General features: G+C 44.5%; 1 protein-coding gene across 5 annotated transcripts in view; it reads right to left on the bottom strand.

The window, feature by feature from the left end:
• Positions 1–7,122: 7,122 nt before the first annotated feature.
• The window catches only part of PAX5 (paired box 5), a 238,089-nt gene continuing 224,751 nt past the window's right edge, over positions 7,123–20,460 (bottom strand). For all 5 annotated transcript variants that reach the window (XM_038403330.2, XM_038403327.2, XM_043514630.1 and 2 more), the window contains one exon: positions 7,123–8,622. In XM_038403330.2, coding sequence (XP_038259258.1) covers positions 8,546–8,622 — 77 coding nt within the window. In that variant the 3' untranslated portion in view covers positions 7,123–8,545. The remainder of the gene's footprint in view (positions 8,623–20,460) is intronic.

Below are 20,460 nucleotides of genomic sequence, written 5' to 3'. Positions count from 1 at the left end.
CCATCCCTATGTTTGTCTAACCTGTTCTAAATGTGTTTCAAGTGACCCTGAAGCCAAGCTCAAAACAAAAGTAAACTCAGAATCTTTGAACTTAAAAAAATTACTTTTATTTTAGGAACCAATAAAATTATGGTAAATATTTACAAATAATTATCTCACATAAAGGTTACATAAACTCAAATGTCCACAAGTAACAGTCACTCTCATGAAAAGACACACGGATATTGAAACTACGCCAATCTTATTGCATGTTTCTTCAACTAATCTAAAAAATAAAAGTGTTGCAGTCAACCATTTAACTTAGAATAAAATCACAAATTCCAGTATTGACAAGAAAAAAAATGGAAAAACAAATCCAAACGAAAAAATAAACCTCAAAAACGCCCCTCCCTTTCGTCCAATACCTCATTCCCCCCCATTCCCATCCCACCTCCCCCATCAGTACCCAAAATAACCCCCAAAACAAAAACCCCAAAATATGTTCGACATCTTTGGCAAATTGGCACTGCTGTAATTACATTCAAATATTATAACACACAAAAGCAACACACAGCACTAAGGAAAAAACACCAAGATTTCAAGTCAGTTCTTTTCCTACTAGAAAAAAAGAATACAAAACATACACATTTTAAGAAGCGGGTTTTTTTTCTGTGTGGAGACAGACATCTCCTACTTTCAAAGGCAATTAAATTGTTATTGGGGGGGGTTGTTAGTTTTTTTTCTTGTTTGTATGTTTTTTTCAGTTTTTATTTTATTTTAACAAGTAAGCTTCTATGCAGGCATCACAGACTTTGGTGGATATAATAGATATGCATTTCTTTGATGCTGTAAGTCCCGAATACAAAGTAGTCTGTCTCTAAGAAAAAACATACTGTGATTTTTCTTGGAAAGGAATTCCATTTGCAATATAACGCATTTCTGTAATTTCAGAACGTACAAAGGCCACTAGAAAGTGAAAAACCAGGACAAAGATTCTTCCAATACAAGGCTGAGCAAAGCAAAAGAAATAACTAAATAAATGCCCATTGGCCATTTCCCTGTCTCATTTTACAAGGCAGAGTGGAAAAGTCTGGAAACATCAGGCCTAATACAGTGCCCACTGGAATACAATGCCCACTGCCCACAATGACCCAATGGAAAGAGTGCTAGTGACTTCAATAGACTCTGGATCAGCCCCATAGTGATACATGAAGTGGAAACAAATGTATACTCTCTCTCTCTCTCTCTCTCTCTCTCTCTCTGTAAAGGTGTCCCATAAAACACCTGCCCTCTGGCACTTATTCTGAAGCACCGTACATGCATCTCTTTTCACATAGGACTAATAAGCAAAGATCACAGCAAGAGCTGACATTTGAGCCAGCAGAGACTCAAACGTGAGTATTTCTAGTGTCAAGCATGTCTTTGATGGCGTACTTCATTTGGTGTTGCTGTGTCAAGTTGTATTAACTCCAGCAGCAAAGATATATACTCAGTGCTTTTGATTTTATTCCACCTTTGTGGAAGATCGTGTTAGAGGGCTGTTCATGTGTGAGTTTCTAGGATCAGCCCTAAAGAACTCAGCACAGTCTGTCAGCACCTGCAGTCTCCAGTTCACCTGTGTGCTCTGCCATGGAATCGGGGGTGCTGGCTGAAGCAGCTTGTGTTTCCATGCTGATTTTGGTGCAATGCAATGGAGGCTAAGGGCCTGAGCCTGGGACATGCTGAGCATGCCAGTCAATGGGAACTGAGGCCTTATGATAACACATCTGTAATTAGACTGACTGAGCTGAGCCTCTGGAAACTGACCCTAAGCAAATTCAGTGTCCTCTAGAGAGCTCTCTATTTTAATGTCCTATGTATGGTCATATTCTTACAGAATTTTTCTAAGCATCTCCTTGACACTGGTTGATTTGGATTTTGTGTCAAGTTTTCTGTTGATTTGGGTGTGGAACAGCATTGTCTCTGTCCTCTCGTAATGCTATCACTGCTCACTCATTCTCCACAATTCTGCCCTCCTCCTCTACCTTTCAAGACCCAAAAGCTAATTGGAGGGGAGCCCGTGTAGACAAAAGCTACCTGGGTGACCCCAGTGTGGGAGTGTGGAGGAGCAATGGAAAACCAAGTTAGAGGATGGTGGGAGGAAAAGAGGGAAGGACGGATGAAACATCAAAAGAATTGGGTGAGCTTCAGATAAGCATCCACACTTCATAGGGCTTATCAAACCAGAGCCAAACCTCCAAATCTTTTGAGATTCATCCATCACTATCATATATATGTACAGTACATTGCACATACACACTGCGCCCCCATGATCAAGTCCCAAGATAGCCCTCTCGCTGATCTCAGGTCACTATTCTCAGTTGCATAAGCATATTAGAAAGCAACCAGGAATGACCCAAGTGCTCAGTGAGCCAAGCCTTGCACACCTTATAAAAACTGCATGAGGAGAGGAATGTGGGTTCTTATCAACACTTCATTACTGGAAGATGTGGCATCGGGGCTGTGCTAATATCCTGACAGACACATTTCCAGGTCCTCAGCTGGGAGGAATCAACCAAAGTCCATGGAACTAGGCGGATTTATACCAGCTGAGCAGTTTGCCAGTCCCCACATGTAGTTTAAAAAACTGCTTTGTAACGTGGATGCGATTCCTGGGATGCATCTAGCTGCCTTGTTCAGTTCCCAACTGCAAAATAATAATAATAATAATTAATTAATAATCCACTCCATGCTCAGTATGTTCAGGAGGCACCTCAGATCTCCACTGGAATTCCAGAGTCACTCTAGGAATCAGGGCACCAATCAGGTGGTAACATTCATTACAATATGTTTTGTTACACAGACTGGGTTCTAATGAGGGTGAAAGGGGTGTGTGTGTGTGTGGCACACACAGCATGGTATACTCTTGTGCATCTATCACACACACTTGGATCAACTGTTTGTTAATTCATTTCTGAGTGATGCAAAGACAGCCAAGTGATTTGTTTAGTGTGAGTGACTGCCCAGCAAACCCACGGTGGCGAGCAGTGGTTCAAACAAGCAGAGGATAATACAACATAGTGCTAAGCGAAGCTTAGAAAATGAATGGGGAGAACATGGCACCAACAAAGTGGACTGTAGGAGTATGGATAAAGAACTGCAGGAGGTATTTTTGATGATACCCAGACAACCATCTACTGACAGGTTCAAATTCTCAAAGAAACATAAAGGATTTGATTTCCCATTAAGATGAATGGGAACAGGGTGTCCAGATCTTCCAGGAGGTTTTGCAAATCCTTTCCTTAATACCAGCCAATAGTGGTCATGAATTTGTTTTCTCTGAGGAGGGTGTGCACAGGTTATGGGCTCTATCATGCTTACTTGACGCACGTGAGAAATAGTCCCACTGGATTTAAATGGACTACTTAACTGACTAAGGCAAGCAGGGTTTAGCCATGTGTGTCTCAGTGTGTTGTATAGGTTGAGGCACATCCACAGGATGAAATTTACCAATCGTGCTAGTGGCATACCTTTCTTTTGTCATTAGCATAACTAAAAATGTTTCCTTACTGAGCATGTTCATGCCAGAGTCCAGCTGCCTAATATCTACTCTTCTCTCAAAATCAAAACTAGTCTAAATGTTCCAAGACACTTCACTCCTATGAAATACTGGCACCACATGTCTGCCAGGTAGTGCATCCAGTGGGTGAAACTCACCCTAAAGCAGAGAGCCAGCCCGAGGTCTAGGTACCACTTACACCCTCAAAACATAGCTCAAACGGGACTTGTAGTCCTCAGGCTGACCCTCTGTACAGGGAGGAATTTAATCCATGGTGCATATTTTTCTTTTCCTTCATCACTCTATTTATGACAATCTGTTCCACCTTGTATTTAGCAGTGACACTCTGAGTTAGTTTCCCAGACCTGAAGAAGGGCTCTGGGAGGCTCAAAAGCTTGTCTATCTAACCAGCAGAAGATACTACCCCCTTGTCTTTCTAATCTTCTAGAACCAACACAGCTGCACGATCACTATTTAACTTAGAAGAGGAGCAACCAGTCCCTTGTAACCTGGTTACTGTTAAGAGAGAAAGAAAACTTGTAAGCCTGCTATCTGGTCATGACATTTCTCAAGACACACACCTGCATAACTCAACTCAGCCTTAATTATGAAGCTACCACTCCCATGATACTTTGCACTCCCATGATACTTTGCAACTGTATGTTTGCAGATACACCATTTTCTTTTCAGCCGAAGAACTGAAAGAGCCTAATGTTCCAGAAGGCTCATAGTGCTTGCAGGTTGGTGCACATGCCAATCAAAGAAACCTGGATGAGATTCTAAGTCACCTTTATCCAAAAGAGAGAAAATTCCCTTTACAGCCCTACTGCTGAAAGATAACCCAACATTTAATGAGGATTCAGAGGATGATTTTGTAAAAAATGTCTCAAAGGAGAAAGCGCTGTTTGCTCAAATAAAGGAGATGTACATACTGTTATGTAGCTTTTTAAACTGAATAATGTTTATCAACTATTAATTGTCAAAAGAGGAAAAATAATGGCTACTTTCATAGAATCATAGAAGATTAGGGTAGGAAGAGACCTCAGGAGGTCATCTAGTCCAACCGCCTGCTCAAAGCAGGACCAGCCCCAACTAAATCATCCCAGCCAGGGCTTTGTCAAGCTGGGCCTTAAAAACCTCTAAAGATGGAGATTCCACCACCTCCCTAGGTAACCCATCCAGTGCTTCACCACCCTCCTAGTGAAATAGTTTTTCCTAATATCCAACCTACACCTCCCCCATGCAACTTGAGACCATTGCTTCTTGTTCCGTCATCTGCCAATACTGAGAACAGCCAAGCTCCATCCTCTTTGGAACCCCCCTTCAGGTAGTTGAAGGCTGCTATCAAATCCCCCCTCACTCTTCTCTTCTGACGATTAAATAAGCCCAGTTCCCTCAGCCTCTCCTCATAAGTCATGTGCCCCAGCCCCCTAATCATTTTCATTGCCCTCTGCTGGACTCTCCAATTTGTCCACATCCTTTCTATAGTGGGGGGGCCCAAAACTAGACGCAATACTCCAGATGTGGCCTCACCAGTGCCAAATAGAGGGGAATAATCACTTTCCTCAATCTGCTGGCAATGATCCTACTAATGCAGCCCAATATGCCATTAGCCTTCTTGGCAACAAGGGCACACTGCTGACTCATATCCAGCTTCTTGTCCACTGTAATCCTTTTCTGCAGAGCTGCCGCTTAGCCAGTCAGTCCCCAGCCTGTAGCTGTGCATGGGATTCTTCCCTCCTAAGTGCAGGACTCTGCACTTGTCCTTGTTGAACCTAATTAGATTTCTTTTGGCCCCCCCAAACCTCCAATTTGTCTAGGTCCCTCTGTATCCTATCCCTATCCTCCAGCATATCAACCTCTCCCCCCAGTTTAGTGTCATCTGCGAACTTTGTTGAGGGTTCAAACCATCCCATCATCCAGATCATTAATGTAGATGTTGAACAAAACCGGTCCCAGAACCGACCCCTGGGGCACTCCGCTTGATACTGGCTGCCGACTAGACATTGAGCTGTTAATCACTACCTGACGATCTAGCCTGCTTTCTATCCACCTTTTAGTCCATTCATCCAATTCATACTTCTTTAACTTGCTGGCAAGTATACTGAGGGAAACCGTTTCAAAAGCTTAGCTAAAGTCAAGATATATTACGTCCACCACTTTCCCCATATCCACAAAACCAGTTCTCTCATCATAGAAGGCAATCAGGTTGGCTAGGCATGACTTGCCCTTGGTGAATCCAAGTTGACTGTTCCTGATCACCTTCCTCTCCTCTAAGTGCTTCAAAATGGATTCCTTGAGGACCTGCACCATGATTTTTCCAGGCACTGAGGTGAAGCTGACCGGTCTGTAGTTCCCCAGATTCTCCTTCTTCCCTTTTTAAAAAATGGGCACTATATTTTCCTTTTTCCAGTCATCCGGGACCTCCCCTGATCGCCATGAGTTTTCAAAAAGAATAGCTAATGGCTCTGCAATCACATAGCCAACTCCCTCAGTACCCTCAGATGCATTAGATCTTGCCCCATGGACTTGTGCATGTCCAGCTTTTCCAAATAGTCCTTAACCTGCTTTTTCACCACTGAGGGCTGCTCTTTCCTCTCTGTACTGTGCTGCCCTGTGCAGCAGTCTGGGAGCTGACCTTGTCCGTGAAGACCGAGGCAAAAAAAGCATTGAGTACTTCAGCTTTTTCACATCATCCATCACTAGGTTGCCTCCCCCAATCAGTAAGGGTCCTACACTTTCCCTGCCTTCTTCTTGTTGCTAACATACCTGTAGAAACCCTTCTTGTTACCCTTCACATCCCTTGCTAGGTGCAACTCCAATTGTGCTTTGGCTTTCCTGACTACACCCCTGCATGCTCGAGCAATATTTTTATATTCCTCCCTAGTCATCTGTCTAAGTTTCCACTTCTTGTAAGCTTCCTTTCTGTGAACTCACCGAAGATTTCTCTGTTAAGCCAACTTGGTTGCCTGCCATATTTGCTATTCTTTCTGTACATCGGGATGGTTTGTTCCTGCGCCCTCAATAAGGCTTCATTAAAATACAGCCAGCTCTCCTGGACTCCTTTCCCCTTCATATTAGCCTCTGAACATTTCATCTATATGTCGGTGTTTACTAACCCGGCTCCAGTTAGGAACTATCTTCCTTGGAAACTTGAGAAGTCTCTGTTCAGAGTCTGATCAGAAGACATATTAAATATTGTACAAAGGTTTTGGAAGGAATATGCACCCAAATCTCACTGAATTGCTACCATTTGATTTTCTGACATCCATTCAGCATAAGCAGCACAAAGATAAAATTGTAATTAAAAAGTTATCACTCTGGAAATAATATTTGTACTTCAATTGTCCACTTATAGGAGACCTATTTTGGGCTAGACCCTTATTCATGGACTCAAAGGGGATTACTACAGCATGTAAGTGCTCACCAGTGTAAGGATAGTGGAATTTGTCCCTTTCACACTAATTATGGCAACACTGTGCAAGGCTATGGAGCAGATCCTGAGCCCATGCAAGTCAGCGGAACTTTTCCATTGTCTTCAGGGGAAACACTTCTAATTTTCCCTTTCTGCAGATGAGAAGTTTGCTGATCATATAGGATTAAAAAGAGCTGTTCCTTCAGGGAAAAATGAGTAGTTGATGTGGTTCCATGGAATTGGTGGTGATCGCTGTACTAGCTTAACCAATCATTTGTAAGCTCCCTCTTCTGTTTCTTGGCTCCGGGAAGTAGAGAACATTGAATAAAATGTCACTTGGTTCTATTAATGCTCTCTCTTTGAGAGGGAGGGAGAATATACAGAATTAATGGGCCAAATTTATCCCCAGTGTAACTTTATGGATTCCAATGGAATGGATTTACTGTAGCCCACTGTGTACAAGGAATGACTTTGAGAAATGTCTTCATTTAAACATATGGGTATCCCCAAATGTGTGTCCCCCCTCCACCCCCCTCCATCCATTTGATTTGTAAAGCAGCATTTGTATGTTTCAGTGTGTATGGCTGCCCTGAATGTAATACTGTTTGAGATAGCAATTTGAAAAATCATCACCTTGGGACTGTTCTCATTTCTTTACAAAATAGAAATAATTGTAATCTATATAAATGTACATAATGGGTTAGTTATTAATTAGGAATTCCTTCTCTGATGTGATTTAATTGAAAACAGAGAATTTGTTTCAGTGCTAGTTATGATTACAAATAAACATAAATTAATATTTAGCAGTAAAATGTCACAAACTGCCCAAGTCTTTCAGTTGCTCATGTGGTCCATGGCAGCTCATAGCATGTTCACACACGACTGTCAGATATGACGCTGTATATAGAAATAATGTCAGCCCCAAATATAGCCACAATGAATGTTAACCTGGTTCAAAGTTGGTTAAAGCTTACTGAATTCTTTGAATCAGTGCACCAGTTTCAAAACACATTTTTCAGATGCGTTTTGAGTTCATAATTTGTACCATGTTGCTGTTTACGCTAAGCCACTCTCAAAAGTAACACAAAGAAGCAAGTTATTTACATTGGTGCTGTGTAAATTGAGCAGACCAATCCTTCTTTACCAAAAAAAAGAAAAAAAGAGAAAAAAAAAGCCAGACAGCCCATGCTGAGTCACACAGCCTGTGTCAATGCACCTTAAGAGAGACATCCCAGGGTGGCCTGCTCAGAGTCAGAACTGGTTCCAGTCCCCAGGCGCAGTGGAGAGAACCAGAGGCAGTGAGATCAGTAGGCTGTGGGTAGGATGCAGCTACTGTACCTTTCAAATCAGATGGAATGGCAGCAGACCTGGTTTCTCCTGTTTCTTTGTTTTGTATGAGACCCCAGTTAATATCGCCAGAATTTCATTGATTTAAAAAATAACAATAATTAGTCCACCCAGTTTAAAGAGTAAAATTTCAGCCAGCGGGTTCCCCCTGGATACTTTCATCTTCCTTCCTTGCAGTCTGATTTGCATGGTTATTTCTAGGTGAATCGGATGCCGTCGGCCTGGATGATATGTTTAGTAAGTGCTGGAGTTCCAGACTCCTTGGGTCAGTGGCGGTCATAGGCAGCAGCAGCCGCTGGGGGTGCCGCTCCTCGGGCTGCAGCACTGTAATAATAAGGAGAGCCTGGAAGAGAGAAGATGGCTATGAGGATAACACAGGTCAAAAGGGGGCAACCTACCCAACACACGGTGGGCACCAGAGATCTATCCTGGCTGGAGTTTGACCCACACTAACATGGGCCTGCAAAGTGGTAGGTACAACAAAAATGCAACAAGACGTCACTTTAAAACATTAAATGCCAGAATGCTGCAGACAACACCTCACATTTTGGTTCTCCTTTCCGTATCTTTGGCTCTGCAAAGAGATCGCCAAGCCCAGACCACTATGGTCGTGTGGAGTCCCAATTAAGTGAGTTGGACTCTCAAGGGTAAATGGATCTTTCCTATCAGATCTCCTTGTGGGATCAAGGAATTTGTCTGGATTAGATCTGGTTGGGGAGTATTCAATAAATTTGGAGAAAGGGGTGGGGGGAATTGGCTCTGTGAAGTATCTGTGAATCTTTCCTGGCATTTGTGAATTTATTTGGCATTCAAAAACATTTTTAAAGTATCTCAAGTGACTAATGTTTTATATGCTAAGTGTCTGGTGTTGATATTCTGTCAGAGCTTTGAAATTGGTCATTTGAGACATTAGTGGATCCAATACACGAGCTCTCCATCCAATATGCTAGTTTTCAAATGAATACATGCATTCAGCATTGAATACATATATCCAGCTGAATCAAGCAAGCCAGTTTCAAAGCTTTGCAAACTCAGGAATGCGAAGGGCTTGAGTGTGTCTGAATCGAATCAAACCCTGGAATTTGCACAATATTAGTGACTGTTTTCTGGCCCCTTAGAATTGAGCATTGCTAGTTGGCTTGTCCTTGAAGAATCTAGATTTTTTGTTTGACTGTAGGTGTGGGTTACTTTTTAAGTATATGTGTCTAGACAGGATTGACTATTAGGTAACACAATAGCATACAAAAGAGATGACCAACCCTGCTAGAGTATGAGAAATAGACTTAAAAGGGCTAATTTTCAAAGTGGCTCCATCTTGGCCTCAAACTCGGCATTTCGCATGCCCAAAGTTTGGGGCATGCAGTTTTGATCTGAGATTGTGGGTTTACCCACACTGTGGAGAGGGCAAAGACACTTAAACTCATCCCTAAGTCTTCAAGGAATTTGGCAGGTTAATAAAGCCAACAGCATGTCCAGTCGCACCGACCTGGGCTTGCTCCTGAAGACCTGAGCAAGTCTAACCAATCAGCAGTGTCCCCAGTCAGTGGGTGCACCGTGTGTATTACCAGACCTGAGGCTTGAACGACGGTCCTCATAGTCCATTAGCAGCAAGTCAACAGGTCAGCCAAAACAGTGATTTCTCCTAGCCAACCACGTGGACCTGTGCTAGGCTTGTTACAAAGGCGCTGAGCCCCAGTGACTCCAGCTGGAGTCGCAAATGCTCAGCACATCAGAGAATCAGGCCTTGCATGTACAGATATAGTAAAAAGGGACAGAAAGAATATACCTGCTCCCCCCACCCATGCACCCCCTGTCCCCCACACATGCCTGCGTACTGTGCTGTACAGGTTGGGTGCCCTCAGCTGTACACATCAGAAATGCAAGAAATTCTGTAGTTAGCTTTGCATCAACACTGAACTTCCCGCCTGAATTCACAGAGTTTCGCTGAAATTGACAAAGCTGCATGGGGCTTGGGAGGCTGGTTTTGTGGCTTCTGGAGGCAGTGTGTGGAGATCTGGGAAAAGCCGCGACATTTCATGAGCCTGAACGTATAAAGAGATGAGGGGTCTGTCTGTGAGGGCCAGATGGGGCGAGTCGGGAGCCTGGGGAGCTCTTCCCTTCCTAACACCACAGGGAGGAGGCAACAGCCAAAATCCCTGCACCAATGACAGCTGTCGAGGCTGAGCCGCTCCATTTCGGGAGAGGTCTCGACTCCCAGGGTGTGTCTCTGCCAGAGCCCCGGCCTAGTTCCAGCTCAGGCCGGCATACACATTCACACCTGAAGTGTAGCTGTGGCAGCACAGGCTGAGCCCTGGGCTAGCTGGCGGACAACAAGCCCACAGGTACATCCCGCTGCCCAAGCTGCTGCCGCTACCCTGCTATTTCTAGCATGACCAATACTGTCCTGTTTCCTACTGCTCTCCCTGTTGGACTGTATCTGCCCGCCGGCTCTGGTCTTATGCTCAGATTGTCAGCTCGTCCGGGCAGCGGCCACCATTGTGGTCTGCGTTATGCAGCACCTAGCACAATGGGCTCCGAAGCGCTACTGCAATGCAAATGAAATGTAACGTGAACTCCGGCAATGGGTTCAGCCAAGGACCACAGCACATGGTGAGCCAGTGCAAGTGGAGGGAGGCCAAACAAAGCAGCCAGCAGGTGCATTCACAGCATGCTTCCTTCTGCCCCAGACCCTAGGGAGACCCCTGCCTTCCATGCTTCTGCAGATGTTGGGGCTGCTACCTTCACATGCACGGGGATTTTCTCTAGGAAATATCTTTCATCCTGTGCCCCGACACCTCACCGTTTACTGGAAGAACTGCTGCTCATTTCACCTGGATCTATGTGGCATCTATTGCCATAGTGTCAGACCACAAATGTTAACATAGCTAGCTTCTCCCTCTCCTACAGCTCAGGGTTGCCCATTCTTCTTCTGCTGAGTCCTGAGTTCAAGCCCATCTCCATTCCTTCCCTACTCCCTTTTCTCTCTGTGTATGCCCCTGCCTGCAGCCCTGCTGAGCTGTAGTTTCAGCCTTGCTGCTGCTGTTACCAGCAAACGCCTTCACACAGCAACCAGGGAAGGGTGTGCAGTGAGACTGGCTGCACACAAGGTGAGCAAACAGAGCCTAAAATAGAATCAGAACATGTCAGGACATGGTGATCTGTTAACCTGAGGGTGTGCGCTGCCTGTGGTCACCAAGTACCATGACCTCCCATTTACAGCCAATACTTCCATACTTTGGAGCCAACGCAGGGTGGCCAACGTTACCGTAACTCTCCTACTATCCTCCCCAGCCTCAAGCAGTTTAGCCTCATTCTCAAAGGAGAGCTGGCCTCTCATCAGAGCAAGAGGCTCCTCAAGACATGGCTCTACTAATACACCAATGCTCATGCCACTGCCTTGTGTTTTCCTGCCTCCTGCATGCCAGGAACTCAACTCAGACTTCCTCACTAGTGCCAACTGCCCATGTCCAAGCTGCCTTGGCACCGGCTGGTCAGCAAAACTGGAACTACATTAACATGCCTCAGTGAAATGCCGGCACAAGACACAACCCTGGCCTCAATTACTCTGCACCACTGAATCTGAGCTTGCAATCCCAACACGGGACGGGAACTGCTTTAGAATGCTCTGAGCCCCAGTGGGTCATCAAATATTTGGGCTGAACATCAATAATGAACAACTGCACCAGGTTCTGTGTCGCTTGCTTACAAGTAATTCCTGGCAGGGCAGCTCCAGCTACTATGTCAGCGGAGAGCTCGATTCGGGGGCACTGGGTTGAGGACTGTTGCATTACAGAGAAGCTCATTAGACAGCCCACCTTTACCACCATTTGTGACTGGCAAACCTGCTGCAGAGGTTTTAGGTGGTATGGGTTTGAGCAGGACTAGCTGGAGAGCAGGACAATGGGTCCGATGATGCAGAAGCTGGCGCACATGCGTAACATAACCAACGAGTCATCCCAATGAAGTCAGGGAGACTGTTTTCTTCTTTAAAGTTCAGCCCCTATGATCATATTTTTGCCTCAAGAGGGGAGGAAAACACTGCATTTTCAGCTAGCTTAAAAGGTCTGTTAGTATAGCTTTAAGTCTCAAACAACGTAAAAGGTCAAGTGACAAGAAATGGAAGCCATCTTTGTTCCAGAAGGGTCTGGAGTTAGAAGAGAGCAAATATGTATTGTGAGCAAGCTCCAGAATAGCCTTTTTAATAACCCAACAGTGAGAAACATACCAGAAGATACCGGTTTAGGGAGGAGGAGGGAGAGGAGAATCAGACATACAGTGGCACTTCTGAATCCTGAGTTCAGTCACTGAGTCTCTCATGGCTAATTATGTTTTACATCGTTCCATGTTCCAAGGTAGAACCGATGTGTTCCATGTTGTAGCTCAAGATGTTTCTGATTAATTTCATTCGCGCGCTCTCTCTGTGAGCACCAGCACAGATGAATAAATAACACTGCCAGTTAGGGTTTTCAAAAATGGCCTATCTTTCTCGGTTCTACATTTCTAATTCAGTGTGTTTACCCAGTGCCGGCCATAAAGAATAAATGTGGCGATAATTAAAAAGATCCTGACAGGTCCCCAAATCTTCTTCCAAATATCTTTTCTGGTGATCACAAAAGAAATGAAGTTGGCATTTTTTAATCACATACACTGTCCATTGTTGGGCTTTTTCTTATTGCCACTGCAGGACTCTGAAAAGGTATCTGGCCCGCATTCACAAGTTACAGTAATGAGTTAATTTTCCCAATCTGCTACAGGTTTTATGTATGCACATATTCAAAGGCACAGTATTGTATCATCCCCACTGGCCAGGCTCATAATTATAGGATCGCTAAGGCTTCTGATAAACCATTGAGTCAACAAAAGCCCCCTTTAATTTAACGTCTGGGAAACATCCAAGTGACTTCTCAACACAATCAAGCTCACAGGTCATTCTCCCTAGAAACCCATGACTCTCATAGGAAAGCAAAAGTATAATGGTTGAAAAATATTAATTGGGGGTGATTTCATAAGCCCCATTTCAAGCTTTCTTTTGCTTTCACTGGGCTCTCCCAAGTACTTGCATTTTTCTTTGTTTAAAGGAAAGTACCAGTCCAAACCTTTCTCAGTTCATGCACTCTACATTCAGCCTTTATATGTGATATGGCCTTTTATTACATTGAGTGAATTATTGTCTGATGCTTAAAAAAAGGAAAAAGGACTAACCACAAAGGGAGAGAGACACAAAGGGAACTGCTGATTGTGCATACAGTGGAGAGCAAATCTCAAAGAGGATGTCTGGACATTCGTGTTGGGACTTTGAGGCAGAGGAGACAAAGTCTCCTGTTCATCCCAAACCAATGTGTGCTGGGGGTTGGGTCCCAAAGTCAGCACTCACCTCCTTTCCACGTGCCCACCGGACTCAATGGAGAGAAAATTGTTGATTACAAAAGGAGTATAACAGGGGCAAGATCAGGCTTTCTCTGATCAGCCAATCCAAACCTTGTGGCTGTTGGATGCAAGGCTGGGGAGCCACCTGACTCATTTCCCCAGCTAGGGCTGCTACTTGTGTCCAGACTTGCGCTTGCTGTGCGTGCACAACAGAGAATTTCCAGCTCAGGAAACGTACACGTATGTGCGTTGCAAAGATGTTATTCTACAGGGTTATTTATTCCCACTGCCCCACTTCATCTGTCCCCAAGACCCAAACAGACCGGTACTCTAATGTTTTCAATTGTCCCTCCCCTGAAGTAGGGTTACCAGGTAGTAACTGTGAAAAAATGGGACAGGGGATGGGGGATAATAGGCCACAATATAAAAAAAAGTCCCCCCAAAATGGACTGTCCTTTTAAAAACGGGACAGATGATCACCCTACCCTGAAGTGTCTTTTCATGGAGAGCGGAACTCTACCCCAGCCCATCGTCCACAAACTGGCCATGTGACAGTAGTAGCAGTGGCAATATCAGCCAGCAGGGGTCACTCTTACCAGGCACTAAGACGGAATGTGAGGATAAAGGAGGATTACTAAACCCATTCCTTTGTGTCACTGACAACGCTCAGCACAAAGCAATGATGACGTGACCCCAGGACAGTGATTAAGCTAAGGAACCCAAAAGACCACCGTAGGGTGGGTCTCATTCGGATCTCACAGTGTAAAGCAGGTGTAACTCCACCAAAGTCACTGGAGTTGTGCCATTTAAAACCATCATGAGGAGCAAATCGGGCCCAATCCTTTTATTCCCAGCATCAGAAAAGCAAGTAAAGTGAGGGGTGTGTTGGGGTGGGAGGGAAGAGAGAAGAGGGAGTGATAAGAAGTCACTAGGGGGAGTCAAATTTGCTTTAAAATTAATTTCCCAGACTCTTTTAGAATAAAAATATGCCGTGTCTGTCCCAGGCAGCAACGCTATCAGGATGTGTACGGAGACGGCAATGCAACTGCTGACCAACAAGCCTTCAGCATCCAATTGGGACCCTGGTGACAGGGTTAAGGATGGAGACATGGGGAGAAATCACCATGGCACTGTCAGACATCATGGAGAAGTCACAACATTCAAGGCATAAGCGAGATATGAATATTTCAAACACATAAGCCCGAGACTACAGGCATCAACTATACAACACCGGTGATAGTGCAGGTTAGGAGTCTTTGGATATCACATTTAATAGGAGGCAATCAGCACATATTTCAAAATGGAAAGACCTTCTAGCATGTCTCGCCAACCACAAAGCTCCACAGAAGGGTTGTAAGTAAATAATGAACTTTGTTCAGGGTATTTTATGAGAGAATTTCTAATAAAACTAGGGTATTCCTGTGATCTCCTTAGGTGACCTACACAAAGAAACACCAGATGTAATGAGGAAACCCAGAAGAGGGATGGGATGGAAAACAAGCAGAAATCAAACTACTCTACCTTCAGGATGACAGTGTGATATATGATAGAAGCAGCACCAAGCTAACAATTGGAAAATAATGTACATGAGTTAGAACTATGAAAAATAATATCCTGTTGTCATTAAAGAGGGGAAGGAGGTGCCACCCTCCTTTGACAATTTCTAAACTTTGTGGTGGAGCAGTGTGAAAAGCAATACAGTGTTAACCTACTGCCCACAGAAGACTTCCCAAAGGGCTTCCATTATCAGGCCCACATTTCAGTCAGGAAATAGAGGTGCAGAGTGGTAAGCAATTTCATAGATTTTAAGGAGAAAAGAAACCATTATGATCATCTTGTCTAACATTCTGCACAGCACAAGCCAGAGAAAGAACTGGGAAGAGAACTCACAGAGCCAAGTTCTTCATTCACAGAAGCTTCACTGATTTCAAATGGAGTTACATCTATTAATGTCACTGGGGAATTTAGCCCTAAGAGTTGATAACACTTGACAATAAGTAACCTAAAGGGGACGTTGGTGAAAGACAGTCTCTGAGAACAGCTATCACATCGTATGAAGATGTCTCATAGAGACGCAAGGAGGCTCTCAGTATGGAGGGTTGGTATAACAGGGTTAAACTCTGAGAGTTATATCTATCTTCCAGAGATTTTTGTCTAGATTAGCGTCAACACAGATTACAGAGAAAGACACCTCAGCTAGGAAGAAGAATTAGTGATCAGTTTTTGGTTATTGAACTCTTTCTTCTTGAGAACATGTTTGACTGGAGAGTCACTCAGGGCTTCAGCCAGTCCATCTGCAGGGCTCAGGAAGGAATGTATTTCCCTCATGCATAGTTTTAAATCCCCCCCCCCCGTTCCTCTGAAGCACAAGAGATTTGCCTTGGCTACAGAGGAGGTACTGGTTGGGGTGGACCGTGCAGTGAGGTGGTACAGAAAATCTTCTGTCTTCGATTTCTGGCTGGTGGGTCTTGCTCACATATGCCCAGGGTCACACTGATCTCTGGATTTGGGGTCAGGAAGGAATTTTCCCCCAGGTCATACTGGCAGAGACCATGGGGGAGTTTGCCTTCCTCTGCAGCACAGACAGTGCATCACCTGCTGGGATCATCTGGGCATATCTCATCTAACCCAGGCCCTGCCACCAGAGGGGCCTCGGGCATTGGCTGCACCTCAGTCTCTCCTGATCTCTGCTCTATGGCACACAACAGTTTAGTCACCAGAGGACTAAAATGCTTTGGTTTAATTTAAGTCTTTGGGCTCAATAGAGGGGGATCTGGGTAAAACTTAATAGCCTGTGTTATACAGGAGGTCAATCTAAAGGAACTCTATGAAACTGAACAAAATGAGAAAAGCATTTGATGGTTTTGACTCTTTGCTGCATCTCAAGTATTCCTATCTGAAGGAAAGGCATGTTCCTGTTGGGGAAACATTTACTGTCTGCACTGGAAGATGATAAAAACCTATTTAAAATGGTAAAAAGTTTAAGAACGGATAGATATTTTATAGCATTTCAGAGTTCATAAAGGAGAGCAACAAGTATGGACTGGATCGATGCAGATGACAGAACGAGGAGTAATGGTCTCAAGTTGCAATGGGGGAGGTTTAGATTGGATATTAGGAAAAACTTTTTCACTAAGAGGGTGGTGAAACACTGGAATGCGTTACCTAGGGAGGTGGTAGAATCTCCTTCCTTAGAGGTTTTTAAGGTCAGGCTTGACAAAGCCCTAGCTGGGATGATTTAACTGGGACTTGGTCCTGCTTTGAGCAGGGGGTTGGACTGGATGACCTTCTGGGGTCCCTTCCAACCCTGATATTCTATGATTCTATGATTCTATGATTCTATGATGCCAGTGTAGTTCAAAAGGAAGTGATTTATGAGGATGGGGGTGGAGGGAATTTATGTATAGAGAAATGTTTAAAAGGAATTTCATTGAGACACATGAAAAACTAATTCCCTTTGTTTCATGCACTCAAACTCAAGAGTGTTAACTAGTGTTGTACATGCACGGCAAGAGGAGGAACACACCCTTCATCTGATATGATCCTTTAAATTCTCAAACAATGTTACAAATGTTACCCCATGGAGACCAGCTGAATACCAGTAGCATCACCCCTAACATTCAGAGGTCTGCAGCGAGTAGTACATGCGTGTTCCTTTTCAGTAGGAACTCAGTGTGGATTCTCCCGTGAACAAACGCCTTTTGACTTGCATGGGGGATTGGATCAAGTGAGGGTGGCAGAATTTTGCTCAGTGTGACTCAATGAAATTTATCTTGCAGAGCAGGGAATCCCCTATAGTGCAGGTGGAAGGCTGCAATGAAAGGCAAATCTATAGGGGAGAAACTTGCTCTAAGGGAGGAATGAGAACATTGTGTCTTAGATACCGGGGCCCAGAAGATCTGCATTTAGTTCTTGTTTCTGCCACAGACGCCCTCTGTGACAGTGGACAAGTCATGTAACTTCTCTGTGCTTTGGTTCCCCATCTTGAAGATGGAGATAACACACCTGAGGAACTACCTCAGAGGGGTGTTGAAAGTCCTGGTTTGATCATTGTGCTGGATGTGATTATTGAACAGTTTCAATTAGACCTAGTCCAAAAAAAAAGGGGGGGTGGCTTTTCAGTCCCATTGAAAATTTTAATGAAAAATTATTATTTTGGTCAGAAGAGTCATATTAAAAATACGGAAGTGAAAAAGTTCTGTTCAGGTTCTTGGTTGTTAAAGATCTGGGGATTTGGGTTCCCCCCCACTTCCACTGATTGTTTTACCTCCTCCTTCCCTGTTCCAAAAAGGGGAAATAAAAAGAGAGACAGTGGGGAAACAAACAACAAAAAGCTTGGAAAACTGGAACCATTTTTTTCAATTAGAAACTAAACAGAAAAAATTGTTCTGTTTCACATGTTTTGTAGGAAAAAAAACCAGGCACATTTCCAGTGAAGCACAAAATCTTCATTTTGTTTGATTTTTCCCCTCCAAGAATGGGATTCTATTTTCTATTTCCGACCAGTCTGTGCCTCAACGCACAGTGGTGTTCAAAGCCAAGGTTTTGCTTTGGAGCCATCTGCAATGTGAGATCAATTTAAAAAATAGGAGACTGTTCAAGAAAGTCCTTTTCTAGTCACTAGAATTTAGTGCACTGGTTGCCCCACCCTACAATTAATTGAGATGTCTGGACAACAACAACAACTCATTGGATGCCCAGTCAGGATTTCCCAACCATCTAGACTAGGGATGGGCAAACTTTTTGGCCCGAGGGCCACATCAGGGTTACAACACTGTATGGAGGGCCGGGTAGGAAAGTCTGTGTCTCCCCAAACAACCTAGCCCCTGCCCCCTATCCGCCCCCTCCCACTTCCCACCCCCTGGCTGCCTCCCTCAGAACCTCCCACCCATCCAACCCCTCCCCCGCTCCTTGTCCCTGACCACCCCCTCCCAGACCCCCGCCCCAACAGCCCCCCCGCTCCCTGCCCCCTGACTGCCCCGACCCCTATCCATCCCCCGACAGGCCCCCTGGGACTCCCACATCTATCCAATCCCCCCCCCGTTCCCCATCCCCTAACTGCTCCCCCCCAGCCTCCACCCCATCCAATTTCCCTCTGCTCCTTGTCCCCTGACTGCCCCCTGAGACCCTCACCCCCTTACCCAACCCCTCCCTTACCAGGCCGCTCAGAGCGGCAGGGGCTCGCAGCCACGCCACCCAGAGAGCTGGCAGCACAGCGAGCTGAGGCTGCGGGAGAGGGGGACCAGCAGGCACCTCCCCGGCCAGGAGCTCAGGGACCTGGCACGACGGTCCTGCAGGCTGGATGTGGCCCGGTGGCCATAGTTTGCCCACCTTTGGTCTAGACGCATCCTTCAGCTGGGATTCCAGATCCAGCACCACTAAAGGACAAGGCTTCGGGAAAGCTCTGCCTTTAAACAATTAATTAGCGATTCAGAGTGATGAAACTGAACGGAGTGACCAAGCCGATCTCAATATTAAGGCAAAAACACAAAGAAAATTTAGAGAAAAAAGTAGATCATTGCTGGACAAAAAATAGAGGGTGAAATCCAGGCCCCATTGAAGTCATGGCAAAATTCACTTTGACTTCACGGAAGCCAGGATTCCACCCTGAATCTCACAGGACTAAAAGAATGAAAAGCCATTTTCCTCCAGCCTCCTCCTGCCCCCATTACATTTCTGACTCAGTGGAGTTATTAAAGCCCAATATTTCTCTGAAGCGGCTCAACAGCACCACATTTCTTGTAAATTTGATTTTCTCCACTTCACATTTCTGTGGTGAAATCAAAAAAGCCTGTATTTAAAGTGAAAAATGAAACCATCACATCACAAAACATTCACTCTCTCCCCCTGTCATTACCCTCTCATCTAGAATAAACTTGTCCATTCTTCTGTCATTTTTGCTTTCTAATTCATATAATCATCAATTTATTTCTTGACACAGTCATTTCTGGCACATTCTTGTTCTCTAATCCTTTTATAGAAATCCCCCGAAGAACTGATTCTAATCCTAATTGACTGGTTCCAAACCCTTTTACCTCATATGAAGCCACGCCAATATTGTCGATCTTGTGACCCTGTCTCCTGTAACAACAGCTAGATAGCTCAGGTATATCCAAAAGGGAACCCTGTCATACTCACTTACATTTCAGAATGCACACAAATCACATCAGTTCAGAAGTGGGAACAGTGCATCAAACAAAATCTGCTGTGATCAACAGCCAGTCGAAAGTAATGAGTGAAAATGGTAAAGAAGTTATTACAACAAACCAGCATTAAATTGAATCATTTTTCTTCATTAGACTATGTTGCGATTATCCACTTTTAGCATGTTTGTGGTAAGTAGAGTTTAAACAGGCTGGTTCGCTAGACCTCAATAACAGTAACTGACCGTGTGTGTGTGTGAGTGTGTGTGTGTGTGTTCAGACAACTCACAGCAGCCTTTATGATTTTAACACTGCAGTGGAAAACAAAGAAGGATGCACCTAGCCTTAGGACTGCTCTCTATGTAATTACACACTGATAACTGGTCACTGCAGCCGGACAACTTTAAGAGTGAAAACTAAGGTTTAAGCTGCGCTCAGAAGACACTCTCATATTGAAACTGAGGAGGTTATTTCTGTCCCACTAAGTTGGCAGCAAAACTCCTGCTGACTTCGGTGGGTGCAGGATTGGGTCCTTATTTTTAAGAGTCTAAAGCCTGCAAACCTGCAGGGGTCTGACATGCGAGGCTGATTACATCACTTGAATGCAGAGGAAGATGCTCAGATACCAGGCCAATCAGAGCAGTATAAGAAACTGAGTAGTATTGAACAGA

The sequence above is a fragment of the Dermochelys coriacea genome, chromosome 5, assembly GCF_009764565.3.
Source record: "Dermochelys coriacea isolate rDerCor1 chromosome 5, rDerCor1.pri.v4, whole genome shotgun sequence".
Lineage (NCBI taxonomy): Eukaryota > Metazoa > Chordata > Testudines > Dermochelyidae > Dermochelys > Dermochelys coriacea.
This window is presented reverse-complemented; position numbering and strand designations above follow the sequence as displayed.